Genomic DNA, 15,336 nt, shown 5'->3' on the forward strand with positions numbered 1-15,336 from the left:
GCATTTTATTAAAAATTAAGACCGTTTGTTGTTTTTTAAACCTGTGCACAGAGTGATATTTGTACATACTACAATGTCACTAATTAAAGTGGAAGAAGTCATAAATATTTCGAAAGTTTCATGTTGAAAACACAAAAATCTTTTATAAAAAAATATTTTGGTCAAATTTATACTCTCCAATTTTTTTTTATAAAAAGTTTTTAGGGTCACTATTTAATATTTATTCTTATGCATAACTAAGAGACTTCAACGACCTATCTGAAATATTCATTATCGTTTTTTCAATTAAGTTAGTCAGACTTGTTTAATTATCCAAGTGAGCCGAGACCATTATTTACATGATAGAGATAGGAAGTATTTTTAAAAAGTGATTTAAAATTTTAAAATGTCAAGTCATTATGACACCTACCTGTCATGATGATATCTACTATTAGGACTTTATCATGTAATGACACCGAGCCTCTATATAAACCCCACTCTGCCTCCAGTTACGGGCAGAAGGAGTTGTATCAACTTCTTTATATAATACCAGTATGTTTTTTCATGAGTTCTCTCTAAATTTCTCTCTTCTGAAAGCCTCACTTATAATGTTTTTCTTTTATCGCCAGATATTTAAATAAATCAATTATCTGTACAAAACGAGTAATTATTAGATTGAAGTCAAAAGTATACTACTTGGTGAATTAAATTCCAAATGGAATCAGAGAGAGGATCGGCTGTCAATTTTCAGGGCACTTTGGCAACAACATTCAGCATATCCAAGCACTATGGATGTGCGCACCAAGCTAGAATGGAATGCTTCGCCCCACTACTCTCTCTCAACGCTTCGGGTGTTCATATTGGGAAAATTACTGTAGAGTCCCACAGAAGACAATTTACTACCAGAAGGTCCCATGAAATCTCCAAATTCCTGATAAGTCCCCAGGGACCTCTGGGTAAATAATTTGAGTTGTGATATTACGTACTTGCCCTTAGTCATTGATAAAGGAAAGAAAAGAGGGAGAGACGCTGATTGGCTTCATTTAGTGCGGTTGTTTGTTATGCATGCACAAGGAAGAGAAGCTTCTGAAAGAAAGAAGGGAGTTATGCGCTGGTACTCCATCGCAGGCAAGCGACATTATTTCTTCATCTTCTTGGTATGTCTCATCATTAACAACATTTCTCTTCTTCTGTACACAACCAGTGTCAAGTTTAATGTTGGTCTGAAAAGTTGATTGTGTGTTGATATGTGGGTATTAAAGATGTGATTCAACTCACTAGAAATATTAAGGGATGCTCATTTTAGTCATATGTGGTTTTAATCATGTTAGGTGTGGTTTTACTATGTGTGGCTAGGGTTAGAAAGCAATGCTCTGTTTTTCGGTGAATGAGGCTCTGTTTTTCGGTCACTGATGCTGTGTTGCTGATGAAGATGAGTGGAAAATAACAGATATTTATTATTGTAACCCCTCAAATGCGATGGTTAAATGTGTTGTTAATGGGTACATCGAAGGTTGTTAACATAACTGTATGACTTGTTATTAACAACCAGTCGCAGCTTTAATGCTGGTCTGAAAAGTTGATTGGGTGTTTATACGTTGGTATTAAGCATGTGATTAAGCTTTGTAGAAATATCAAGGGAGGTTCATTTTAGTCATATGTGGTTTTAATCATGTTAGGTGTGGTTTTACTATGTGTGGCTATGGTTAGAAAGCAATGCTTTGTTTTTCGGTGAATGATGCTCTGTTTTTCGGGCAATGATGCTGTGTTGCTGATGGAAATGAGTGGAAAATGACAGATATTTATTATTGTAACCCCTCAAATGTGATGGTTAAATGTGTTGTTAATGGGTACATCGAAGGTTGTTAACATAACTGTATGACTTGTTATTAACAAGTGATTGTGGCAGGTTGATATCCAGGATGGCAACTTCCAGTGCAAAGCAATTGTTTTGCTACCTCCATATAGGAGGACAATTTATTAATGGTGTAGAAGGTGAAACGCAGTATGTTGGAGGTGGTGTGAGAACAAGAATGATAAAGGAAGGGACATCATATGGAGAATTTAGAACAATGGTGGCATCAATTGTGGGAAAAGAAAGTAATGGAATGGTTATGAAATTCACAGTAACCTTTGATGAGTGTACATTTGTGGACCTTGTAGATGATGAAGGAGTAGAACATTTGATTAACTTCAATGGCGATAGTGGTCATGTATATATAGGAGAAAATGGAGATCAAAATTCACAACTAACAAGGGATGTTGTAATAGAAGAGCAACATGTGTAAGTTGTGTTATTTAAATTTCGAAGTAATATTAGCTATTGTCAACTGTTGTGCATAAGTTGTTATTATAGTGATCGAAGGTTGTCATTAACGATCTCTTGACCTGTTCTGTTATGTAGGATGGAAGACTTGTTCGGAGGTTCAGATACATTGTCCATGTCTCCACCTAATGTGGTTAGTGAAGACCCACTATTGTTGCCATGTGGTTCAGAAATGATGCCAACCCCAATTCCGGAAATGAATTCAATAAAGTGGAAGGGTTTGGTTATCGGAGAAGGATAGATTTTTCCTAATGCAGTGGCTCTTAGGCAAGCACTGTATAGGTACAGTATTGTTGTGAAGTTTTCATACAAGTTTGTGAAGAACAATCAACAAAAGATCATTGTGAAGTGTATGGCGGAGGGATGCCCGTGGTATATGGGTGCATACTCAATGGGATAAAGACAAGATTCTGAGTTGTTAATAATTAGAACCTTAAGAAGCGAGCATGTGCATTATGCACAGGACAGCTTGGTTGTATCTCACTCTAGAGGGTCAAACTTAACATCATTAATCATGATAGATTCTTTGAGGTGTAATATAGACAAGAATGCTAATGAACTTAGAAGAGATCTGTATAGAGAATATGGGGTGCGACTGAATTATAGTCAAGCATATAGGGGTAGAGAAAGAGCATTGAGGGAAATACATGGTCGTGCATAGGATTCATACATGGCGATTCCCTGGATTTGTCAAAGGCTCATTGAAACTGATCCAAACACAAGTGCTCGATGGGAAGGGTTGGATAGTAACAGATTTCAGAGGGTGTTCATTGCTTATGGATGCTCAATTAATGGATTTTTAGAAGGGTGTCGACATATACTTTATATAGACGGCTGTCATCTAAGTGGTCCTTACAGGGGGACATTGATTTCAGCTAATGCATATGATGCAGACAATGAACTATTTCCATTAGCATATGCTATAGTTAGTGGGGAGACATATGATGATTGGGCTTGGTTTCTCCAGAACATCAAAGACATCACAAGATCAGTGGAGACAACGATAGTTTCAGATCGGAATAATGCCATTATAGGTGCTGTGCGAACAATATTTGGTGGCGAGAGACATGCTTTTTGTTATAGGCATGTGAAAGAAAATTTTAGTGCACATTATTTAAAAATTAACCGAGGCAGGGGACGAGTTTCAGGTACTTCAAAGGACGTTGCATTGAAAATGCTGGATGGAATCGCCTATGCAAGGATTGAGGATGAATATGTTGCTGCAATGGAGAAACTTAGATCATTCTGTCCACAATTGGCTGATTGGGTTGACACTCAAGGAGATGTAGATCGGTGGGCTTTAAGCAAATTCCCGTTTAAGCGATGGGATAACATCACTACTAATGTTGCGGAGTCGTTTAATGCCTGGATTTTGAAGGAGAGGAAGCACAATGTGTCAGTTCTCATACATGAGCATATGGAGAAATTAGCCAAGAAGATGGTTGCAAGCAAAATGGCAATGGAAAATTGGACAAATGGCGTTGGGCCAAATATTGAGTCCAAGTTGCAAGAAAAAGTAGCAAGAGCGGAGAATATGCATACTGTATATTATGGAGATAACCGAGTTCAAGTTGATACTACATCTCCTACTGGAATAATTTGTGTCACTGTTGATCTCACAGCTCAGAAATGCACTTGTTTAGCATGGCAAATGAGCGGACTACCTTGTGCTCATGCATGTGCAGCGATAAAGCTACTTCATGGTAGTGTTTATGAATTTGTAGATGATTGCTATAAGCTGTCAGCCCAAGAGAAGATATATGCAAGTAGTATGAGGCCAATTGCGACACATGATTGTCCTCGTCCCGAAGCTCTCACCGTTACGCAGATGATGACGGGAACATTTTTACAGCCACCAATCACTAAAAGACCCTTAGGGAGGCCAAAGAAAAGAAGGATTGAATCTCAATTTCAAAGTAAAAAACTTTACCACTGTGGAAGATGCCATGAGCCAGGCCACACTGTGAAGACTTGCCAGAACCCCAATCCAAGTTGAGCTTTGTTGGTGGCTTGTTGATATTTCGTTTTGTGAATGCTTGTGACAGCATTTTTTTTGTAAATGTCATAACCTACACCTCAAGTTGTCCGTCATTATCCACACATGCAACACGTATGCTTTTTTGAATAGGTTGTAAATTTGGTGTAGTTATGTTGTACATATATATATCAAGTGGTAAATGACACCTGGTTGTAATCTGATATAACATCATTTCTGTATTTTTGATGTACTGGTGAATAGGTTGTAATGGACTTGTTATCAGACGCCATGCAGGTTGTCATTAGCAGTCTCAATTATGTTACTGATATAAAGTGACAATTTCTCCTACTTCCAGTGTTCAGTGATTTCTTAAGACATTCGAGCTGTGTTAAAGTCATAATATGATATGATTTGGTTAGAATTAGATCTCATGTGGAGGTTGTGGTATCCCCAGCGTCAGTTGTCAGGGGCAATGCGAAGGTTGTTAACTAATTCTGTTCGGGTTGTCAACAATCCCTGTTGAGGTTGTAAATGAATTGCTGGAATAAAAATCTGCTCTAATATGTTTAAAGCTGTTAATGACTTTAAAATGCTCCCAATTTTTGCTATTAAGGTCGTTATATGTGCTCATAATATAATTAAGTTAACAGCTGTGTTATACCCCGACTGAGTTGTTAACCAATTCTGTTCGGGTTGTCAACAATCCCTTTTGAGGTTGTGAACAACCCCTGTTGAGGTTGTAAACAGATGTGGCAGAGAGGACTCTGATATATGCCTATGATGTCACCGTGGGTACCATTTGTTTATCCAGTCTTATTCAGTCTGCATTTGTGGCCATGATGAAAACACATGAATGCCTTTACAAAAACTTGATAACCAGTAAAGGATATCAAAACACATTAACATATCTTAACATCCAGGATTCATACATGCTCAAAGAAAAGAATAAAATGTAAACTTGACGTTCACATGTCACTATGCTGTCAAATAAATAAATGTAAATACAATATATGCTTGTCATTTATTTCTTCCTCTTGCTTTGGGGGTTTCCTCGCAGCAAAGATAGCACTTCATCGCCATGCAGGTTGTTCCGATGAGTCACGAGCCACCACAAGCATCCAACCTTCAAGTCATGGATTTCTTCAGGGGAGTACTTAGGCATTGTGTAGCCGTCATCACCATACTCAGTGCCGTCCCATGTTTGTAACCAGCTCAACACATGCCCCCACAAGAGTCCCTACAAAGGAAAAACAAGTACTTTAGTGAATGAACATTAGCTCCCAAAAGTTGAGACACAAGTACTTGTTGTGTTGAAAAATAACTCACGTGTCAGATTGCACATGAACTTTTGCCCATGTGACTTCCTCGTCAATCTTGTCCTCCTCCGCAAACAGTGATGGCTTCAGCACACGAAGCACTTGGCAGAAACAATCTCTCTGCAAAAAAGGGACAAACAGAAGAAACAAGTTTGACAGTTGTGAATGACAAGTTATCAGGAAGCATTAACAACCTTCGCTGTAGCGAATGACAAGTAATCAGCAGGCATTAACAACCAGGACAGTTAAGCAGACAAGCAACCATAACGCATTAACAAGTTATAGAATGAATGTAAAGTTGTGCATACAATCCCTCTCGCCATGAATTGCTTAGGATCTATCTGTCCTCTCTTCTTCCCTTGCTTCCTTTGTGGTTTCTTCCCTGTTTTCATTGCTTCTTCTTCCTCTCTTTGTAATCTCAACATCGTCAAATTGTCCACCAACGAGTCAAGGGCATAGAAACGCATGGTTCTTACATCCATCACGTAACAGAACCAATGGTAATTGAAAAGGGTGGGGCCAAATATGAAGTCACAGTCTCCAATGTTATATCCTATGTGCTCCGGTAAGATTTCATGTTCATGTTTTTCCATGCTCCACCTAAGAGGATTAGCGGCCATTGTTTGCATTAACTCGGGTGTAAAAATGTGCCTACTGACACGACTGTGGTTCTCTTTTTCATCTCCCACCAAGGTTCTCGCCACCATAGACATGAACTATATCACACATACAAACAGTTAGTCATGATCATAATGACATTCGCAGTTCTCTATCTATATAAACAACTGTCTTACCCTGTCGTTCATCCATTTCCTGTCTTGTAGGCAGCAAAGCTCAGCACGTGTCAAGAAGTACCCATACATCTCTACAATGTACCTGCAGCAAAAGGAACAATGAGCACAAGGGTTGTATGTGTAAAATTGTTGTCAATCAGTTGTCCCAATTACAATCAGTCCCAACACTTACTTGGCACCTTCATCTTGATCACATCTTCTCGTGCACATCTGGAATAATTCCTCTTTCTCGTCAGCTTTTCTCTTGCCACGGCCTTTTTTCACCTCCTCTAACCAGGGAGATTTGATTGCACGGCTTGTCACCCGTGTTGATCTTCTTACATCCATTTGCCCTTGTGCTTGCTGGTCCATTTCATCCTTTTCCTCCATTTCATCGCCTACACCCTTATCCTCTTCTGCTGCTGCATCACTAGACTTGTCTTGTGTTTTTTCTTCTCCATCATCCTCTGATCCAGAGTGACTCCCTTCTCCTTTCTCCTCAGGTTGAGATTGACTCTCTTCTTCACGCGAAGCACTTTTGCCCTCTTCTTTATCATCTCCTTCTGGTTCACTCTGTTGTTCCTCTTGTGACAAAATTGAATCTTTTGGGCTTCCTTTACCTTCTTCACCGGTTTCTTCATCTTCAGTTGCCTTCTCTTTGTCATCTTCGCTACTTACTGCTTCCACCACATCTTCCTTGTCAATCTCATCCGTCAACCTCAACTGCAGGGAAACCAACTCTTCTCCAATTGTCGACACCAACCCTTCAACCATGGTCATCAACCTTTCATACGTTCTCTTGATTTCCTGCAAAACAACAGTAATGAAAGTTATCATTACTCCAAATTCTACACAGCACCAAAATAAGCTTCACATGATTTACTTACAGGGTGAGTTAGCTTTATTCCTGTGTTGGATGCACTTGTTGAAGCCCCACCGACACTCGGAACGCCATGCAGTATGCCTCTGTCGCTATTCTTTTCTGATTTCACTCTTGCCTTCACTTTTTCCTCATCCCAATAAGTAATGGCATTTTCATTTTTTGCCGCCTTTTCTTTTCCGAGAGGAAAGTGTTGTAGGCAATAAATCTGCATGTGAAGTTAATGATAACTTAGATATACAACAACATCATCCAAACAGGCCACTGACAACATAAACAGCGGAAAATCACAACCTACACACTGCCCAATAACAACATACACAGTGACCAATCACAACCTACACACTGCCCATAACAACATACACTGTGACCAATCACAACCTACACATAAGCCTGTCACAACATACATTTGCGCCATGCACAACATGTACAGCATCCAGTGACAACCCATACTCAACAGAATGACAACACGAACAGACTGCAATTACAACCTATACATAACCAGGTGACAAACCAACACATCCTAATGACAACCTGCACACAGGACAATAACAACCTCTACACCAGCCAGTCACAACATATCCATAACCAGTTCACAGCGTACATTTCTCCAACTGACGACATAGAGTAGTAAATAACAACATACACAGTGACCAATCACAACCTACACATAACCCTGTCACAACATACATTTGCGCCATTCACAACATGTACAGCATCCAGTGACAACCCATACTCAACAGAATGACAACACGAACAGAATGCAATTACAACCTATACATAACCAGGTGACAAACCAACACATCCTAATGACAACCTGCACACAGGACAATAACAACCTCTACACTTCCAGTCACAACATATCCATAACCAGTTCACAGCGTACATTTCTCCAACTGACGACATAGAGTAGTAAATAACAACATACACAGTGACCAATCACAACCTACACATAACCCTGTCACAACATACATTTGCGCCATTCACAACATGTACAGCATCCAGTGACAACCCATACTCAACAGAATGACAACACGAACAGAATGCAATTACAACCTATACATAACCAGGTGACAAACCAACACATCCTAATGACAACCTGCACACAGGACAATAACAACCTCTACACTTCCAGTCACAACATATCCATAACCAGTTCACAGCGTACATTTCTCCAACTGACGACATAGAGCAGTAAATAACAACATACACAGTGACCAATCACAACCTACACATAACCCTGTCACAACATACATTTGCGCCATTCACAACATGTACAGCATCCAGTGACAACCCATACTCAACAGAATGACAACACGAACAGAATGCAATTACAACCTATACATAACCAGGTGACAAACCAACACATCCTAATGACAACCTGCACACAGGACAATAACAACCTCTACACCAGCCAGTCACAACATATCCATAACCAGTTCACAGCGTACATTTCTCCAACTGACGACATAGAGCAGTAAATAACAACATACACAGTGACCAATCACAACCTACACATAACCCTGTCACAACATACATTTGCGCCATTCACAACATGTACAGCATCCAGTGACAACCCATACTCAACAGAATGACAACACGAACAGACTGCAATTACAACCTATACATAACCAGGTGACAAACCAACACATCCTAATGACAACCTGCACACAGGACAATAACAACCTCTACACCAGCCAGTCACAACATATCCATAACCAGTTCACAGCGTACATTTCTCCAACTGACGACATAGAGTAGTAAATAACAACATACACAGTGACCAATCACAACCTACACATAACCCTGTCACAACATACATTTGCGCCATTCACAACATGTACAGCATCCAGTGACAACCCATACTCAACAGAATGACAACACGAACAGACTGCAATTACAACCTATACATAACCAGGTGACAAACCAACACATCCTAATGACAACCTGAACACAGGAAAATAACAACCTCCACACCATACAGTCACAACCTACACATCAGCTAATCACAACCTACAGTTGTGTCATTCACAACATGCACAGCAGCCATTGACAACCCACGATAAACCGAATGACAACACGAACAGAAGGCAATTACAACCTATACATAACCAGGTGACAAACCAACACAATCCATTAACAACCTGCACACAGTACTATAACAACCTTGACACCAGCAAATCACAACCTATACATAAGCAGTTGACAGCGTAGTAAATAACAACCTACACAGCACATTGACAACAGAGTAGTAAATAACAACATACAGAGCAACCAATCACAACCTACACAGCACATTGACAATAAACTAACATCAAAGTAAATGAATCATACCCACACTTACCATTAGGAAGTACATGCAACCTCCCACATTTTCGTCCCATCAGCTTTTCCTTTCTTCTTTCCTTTCTTGAACTCTGCAATTGAGTTGCAGAATTCTTTCAAAACTAAGCTGCTCCAATCATAGTGTCCTAAACTATCCTTTGTCACCACCATGACTTTCAACACTTTATCACTCACCCATACACTAGAGCCAGGACACAAGAGGACTCCTAGTGCATACATAACAAAAAGGAATTCAAACTTTTCTTCCTCTTTTCCTTCAATCAACCATGTTCCTATTGTTTTGTATGGCACTTTCCCGTAGTCACTCCTTAATTTCTTGAACGTTTCATCTTCATTCTCCACATTTATTTTAATATCTTCCCCCTTAAATGGTAGACCCATCAATTCATTTACATCTTCGGGCCCCACTAAATGCGTCTTCCCTCGAATTGAAATTTGCCTACTTACAGGGTCAAACACACGGATCAATTCACCACAAAAATCTCTATAGATCTGTGAGCAGCATATGTCAACCAATTTATCAAAACCTATTCTTTTCAGTCTTTCCATCTTCTCTTTACTTTTCTTTAATTGCTTGCAGACTTCCATAAATTGTCCCGGAGCACAGCCTGTGTGAAAGGGAACAATATAATTCTTCCCTTTTGGTGGGACTCTCATTTCTTTAGCTCTTTCACCATATTGTTCTTTCTCCTCTTCTGTTAAGTTCCCCCAAGCCTTTTTCACAGAGTTAGTGCCCTCTTCAAAAGACTTAAACTTCTTCTTGTTCTGCTCATAAAACTCTTCAGTGAATAATATGTATCCGGAGAAATTCCTAGCCCTTTGTCCATCTTTACTCTTACTCTTTTTAGTCATTTTGTTCGACTGCAAAAAGGAAAAAAAATTACTGTCATCAACATATATTTTAAAATAGTAAGTATCTTCAACACCACCAAATTATTCACTAATCAACAAAATCAAAATATATCCCTTTGGATGACAGAAAGCAATGAACGGCAGTAAATAATATGGATCACAAATCAATCCACCAGAATGAATTTCCCTTCATTGGTTATAGTATAGAGCCAATAGGTGCTATATCCAACAAGCAATTCCCTTTCTGACCTTATGGCCAAATTAACATTCCACCATGGAGCCCACCATAAAAAGCCAAACAAAACCTTTATTATTTTATTGCCGAACAAATCAATTACATAAAGTTCTTCCTTTTAATTCAGCAATATTAACAATAACTGATTGCTGCATTTAAAAAGCTCTACCAAATCAATTTTTGACAATTTTAACCAGTGTTCTTCAAACTGATCTCTAATATAACTTTGTACCAACCAGCCCCAACTTTTGCCCCTAACTTTTATTCGCATGTCAGATCATTGTAATATCCACATTCACAGTGAAAATACAAGTCACGGTTATCACTGGTTCCATATATAAACACACGAAACAACCGAACATTCCAAACCACTTCAGGTCATCGAGCAGCTTTTACGAACAATCAACAATTCAAATGTTCAAACATTCCAAACCAAACATTTTTCAAAATATGACCAAGAAGCTTCAAATTGTCAAATATTCTAAAGAGAGAGACTAGTTGTCTGGAGATTGAGGCGTTAGTAGAGAGACCACCGGACTGTACCAGAGAGTTCACGGCGTCGGAGCAGACGGCAACTGAGTGCGGACCAGAGAGGGATGGAGTGCTGACCAGAGTCGGCCGGACCGTGCTGGAGATTGAAACCGTTCAATGCGTCGGAGAAGACGGCGACGGCGGGCGGACGAGAGAGACCGACGGACTGCGGAGGACGACAGACTGACGGCGTGCAGACCCGAGACCGATGGACCGCGCAGGGGATTGAAGGCGTTGGACCAGAGAGTGACCGAATGCGGAGCAGCGACCGACAATGTACCAACCAGAAACTAACAGACCTCGCCGAAGATTGAAACTGTCGGAGCACACAAGGATAAAGCACCAACGACACGGCGGTGGAGTGTGAGCGGGCGACGGAGTGTGTGAGCGGGCGACGGAGTGTGAGCGCGCAGCCGATTTCGCGAAGATGAAAACCGAAACGATTTTGAGTGTGCTTCGGTTACTTTCTATAATCAAAAGGGCAAGAAAGTAATTGCAAGTTTCAAATTTTTTGCTATAAGGTCCCTTGGGACCTCATATACATTTTCTGATTTCATGGGACCTTCTGGTAGTAAATTGTCTTCTGTGGGACTCTACAGTAATTTTCTCGTTCATATTTTGTGTGGATGGGTATGGAAGCCATTATGACACCTGGCATCACCGCTCACCGACCCATATTTGCACCACTAATCCACATGCAAAATGAGATATAAGTAGCAGATTCAGCGGCAATCGATATTCTAAATTAATTTTAGTGGATTTATTTTTCATTTAAAATAATATTTGGTGCAAATTACCTTAATGTTGTTTTAGTAGTAACAAGAACTTTAAACATAAGATATTAAGTACTATAAGTGTTACATCTCAATTTTTACGCCTAGAAGCCTAGACACTAGCCTAAAGAAGGTAGGCTACCAAGCTCCTTTGAGCAAAAGTCCCAAAGATGTAAAAGAAAGCGAGAACGGGAATAAGGACTAAACTGCAAAGTGAGAAAGTTTCTAGAAAAAAAAAATAAATAAAGTTAGGGGTTCCAGAAGAGTCTCAAGAGCTCAAAAAAAAAAAAAAGATTAGGTGTAGGCCTAAAGTTGAAGTACAAGCCTAAAAGTAATGATTCATGAGATTGAGCCCAAGCAGGGGCAAACCATAATTTCATAAACTTATGGGCCATAGGAATAATTATGAAAGTATACAGAAAATTTTAAAAAAATCTCAAAAAATGGGAAATGGTGTGTAGAGGCCTTTTGAGAAAGATAAATGACAAAAATGCTCCTACAGTAGCTTTAATGAAATTTTCAATATAGTGGCTCAGTTTGAGGTAATTATCTAGATGCAATTATTTGAGCCATGAGTAGGCCTAAAAAATGTAGTTAAAAATGGGGAATAAATAGTTAAGAGGTTAAAAAAGTTTATGAAAATTAGTCCCATCACAAGTTGGCCAGTAAAGTGGCTTTAATCAAATATAAAGTCTAGTTATGCCTCTAAGAGGCATTTTACGAGAAATTCAAAAAGAAATAGTTAAAAGAAGAGTTATGGCCCAAGAAAATTTGTAAATTTTCCTATAATTAAAGGAAGTATATGGAGTAGATAGAATAATTTTTAAGCTCCAAAAGGCCATTAAAAAGCCGGATAAATATGAGCCAAGTAAACTAGAAAAAACTTGGATCGGAGTTCAAGTTTAATCCAAGGGTCAAGATCTAATATTCTCCTTTCCTTTCCATAAGATTTTGCCACATGGCATGGTGAGGCAAGAAAGAAGTTTGATGATGTCAGGGGTATGATGTCATGATGACACTTGGCAAGCTCTTGTGGAAGAAGAATTAAGCTTGGACAAGTGGCCTTTGGAATTGTCACATTTTATCAAGGGCAGAGTTGACAACCCTTGTCATAATTTTAGCTATAAATAACCCCTGGAAGAGCATTTTGGTAAGAACTTATAGAGGGGAAACTTTGCAGAAAATCAGAGATAAAAATGAAAAGAAAAACGTGGGGGTAAAGGCTAAGAAGAATGAACAAGATTCAAGATCAAGGTATGTGATGATTCTAGCACCTATCTTGATGCCTATTTTGATTAAGTTCCTATTCATATCTAACTCTAGCATTTGGTATGATTAAAGTACACTCCATAAGATTTAAATCTATAGGTAGAACACTTATTTTGCATACATGTACGAATTATGGTGATTTTTCATAGTTAGGGTTTAAAATATGGAAATAGTTTTTGACCATTGGAACAGTAGACATCCATACAATTTTGGCATTGTTTCACACCAAATTGGTTCCTAAAGCTATTTTTCTTTTAAAGAGAACTTAAGAAGCTTTTAGTAGGACTAAGAACCACTTATTTTCAATTTTTCTGGAATTAATTACAAATTTCAAACTTGTGCAAAGATTCTAAAAATACTGAATGAACATTACCCACGAAGCAAAAATTCTAGATTTGATCTTCTGAATCTATGGCCATCCAAAGTGGCACTGCTGATTGAAATGTTTAAGTATGAGAAGTGATGTTGACCAAAGCCCACATGGTTGGGAAGTCAAGGAAGTCAAAGGAAAAGCAAGAGGAAAGCTTATGGTACAAGGTAGTAAACTTGCCTATCTTATGTGCTTCATGTTTATGCTTGCTGTATTGATTTGCATAATGCTAAATGTGATTATATGAGCTATCTATGAATGATGTATATTCTGTCTCTTGATGATTTCATGTCCAAGGAGTAGTGTGTAGCAGACATTGAGCATAAGGTTAGATCACTAAATTGACATAAAGATAATCAATGAAGCATATTATACACTTGCATTCATCTCACATATATTGATGGTATCGTTTGCTACAGAGATTTTCCCAAATCTCACCCCTCCGTTAACCAACCATATTAGGTTAAATGATAAGGAGAAAGCATGCATGAAGAAGGGTAAGAAGATGGAAGCAAAGAAAGTGGAGAATCTCAGAAAATTCTTCATGGCCTTCCGGGGCTCAGAAAATTCTTCTGTCTGCTCCAAAATTCCTTTTAATTCTAGAGAATATCTATGAATTTTCTTAGGCCATAACACTTCCTTTAAGCCTTGCGTAAAAATTCATTTACTAAAATACCCTTTTATCGGCCAAAACCAACTTTTTAATTTATTAAAGCCACTCTATTGGCCTTTTGGTTGAGAGACTAATTTTATAAATCAGTACAACCACATTTAACCACATTGTTGTATACATTTTTGAGGTCTCTTGCTATTTTAACTAATTACCTCGAACAGTATACTTTATACCGGCCATAACTCATAAATCCATTTAAGCTGCCTCAGGGGTATTTTCATCTTTTCTCTTTACAGAAGAGCCTTAGAATATTATTTCCCATTTTTTGGGATTTCTTGGAATTCTCTGTATACTCTTCCATTTTTACCCCTGTTGGTCATAACTTTCTGAATTTACGGTTTAGTCCCTGCTTGGACTTAGCTTCATATAATCCCTCTTTGAGGTTTCTAACTTAACCTTTGGCCTGTATCTAGCCTATTTCTCTCTCTGGGCCTTCGAGACTTTACTGGAGCCTCTAACCTGATTATACTTGAGTCCCTGAAAACTTTCACTTTACAGTTTAGTCCTGAAACTGCTTTGACTTCCTTTCACATCTTTGGGACTTTGCTCAAAAGGAGTCTAGTAGCCTATCCAATTCAGGCTATTTCTAGTACTTCTAGGCTTAAAAGTTTGAATGTTACAATGAGACAAATGGCTATGCAGGGAACTAGCTTAGAGGTTGCATATTCCCCTTAATATTAAGAGATACTCAGTCGCTTGGAGTTTAGGTTGAGAGGCACCCTTTCAAGGGATAAGTTCTTGGCCAGGAATTTGCCTAGAGAAAATGGGAATTGGTCCTCCAAGTTAGAATTGATGTTGCTCAAGATGGAGCAAAATGCCCTATCCGATCGAGAAAAGGGAAGCAGCCGAGGCAAGGCAAGTGGAAGTTGATCTTACCTAATGGAAGTATGACTAGCCAAGAATGAAGCTAGGCTTAGATGTACCTGAGCTTAGTAAGTACTAGAGTAAGCAGAAAGAAAGAAAAAGAACCTCAAAAGTCCTCTCCCTATGACTTCTATGAAGCAGCTGCGAACAGAAAAAGAGGCTCCCTCTTGT

The 15,336-nt window shown here is 38.9% G+C and overlaps 2 protein-coding genes across 2 annotated transcripts; one reads left to right on the forward strand and one right to left on the reverse strand.

Moving 5' to 3' along the window:
- The first annotated feature begins 2,975 nt into the window (after positions 1-2,975).
- On the forward strand, positions 2,976-4,301 carry LOC114755950 (uncharacterized). The gene has a single exon (XM_028944844.1). It carries the CDS (start codon positions 2,976-2,978, stop codon positions 4,299-4,301), a length of 1,326 nt encoding a protein of 441 aa, XP_028800677.1.
- Positions 4,302-5,495: 1,194 nt separating this feature from the next.
- On the reverse strand, positions 5,496-7,209 carry LOC114755951 (tripartite motif-containing protein 44-like). Its single transcript, XM_028944845.1, has 5 exons — positions 6,566-7,209; positions 6,394-6,475; positions 5,908-6,315; positions 5,610-5,719; positions 5,496-5,520 (listed from the first exon to the last, which is right to left on the reverse strand). Exons 1-5 carry the CDS (start codon positions 7,207-7,209, stop codon positions 5,496-5,498), a joined length of 1,269 nt encoding a protein of 422 aa, XP_028800678.1.
- Positions 7,210-15,336: the final 8,127 nt, after the last annotated feature.

Source organism: Neltuma alba, unplaced genomic scaffold (genome assembly GCF_004799145.2).
Source record: "Neltuma alba isolate B1F8T4 unplaced genomic scaffold, ASM479914v2 tig00010355_pilon, whole genome shotgun sequence".
NCBI classification, from domain to species: Eukaryota; Viridiplantae; Streptophyta; class Magnoliopsida; order Fabales; family Fabaceae; genus Neltuma; species Neltuma alba.

What these genes read in the sequence shown, in the direction of transcription:
- LOC114755950 (XM_028944844.1), top strand. Translation starts at nt 2,976, where the DNA reads ATGGCGATTCCCTGGATTTGTCAAAGGCTCATTGAAACTGATCCAAAC.
- LOC114755951 (XM_028944845.1), bottom strand. Translation starts at nt 7,209, where the DNA reads ATGATAACTTTCATTACTGTTGTTTTGCAGGAAATCAAGAGAACGTAT. An exon ending in GGAAATGGATGAACGACAGG is followed by an intron (nt 6,316 to 6,393) that starts GTAAGACAGTTG and finishes TGTGTGATATAG; the next exon opens with TTCATGTCTATGGTGGCGAG. An exon ending in AATTCATGGCGAGAGGGATT is followed by an intron (nt 5,720 to 5,907) that starts GTATGCACAACT and finishes CCTTTTTTGCAG; the next exon opens with AGAGATTGTTTCTGCCAAGT.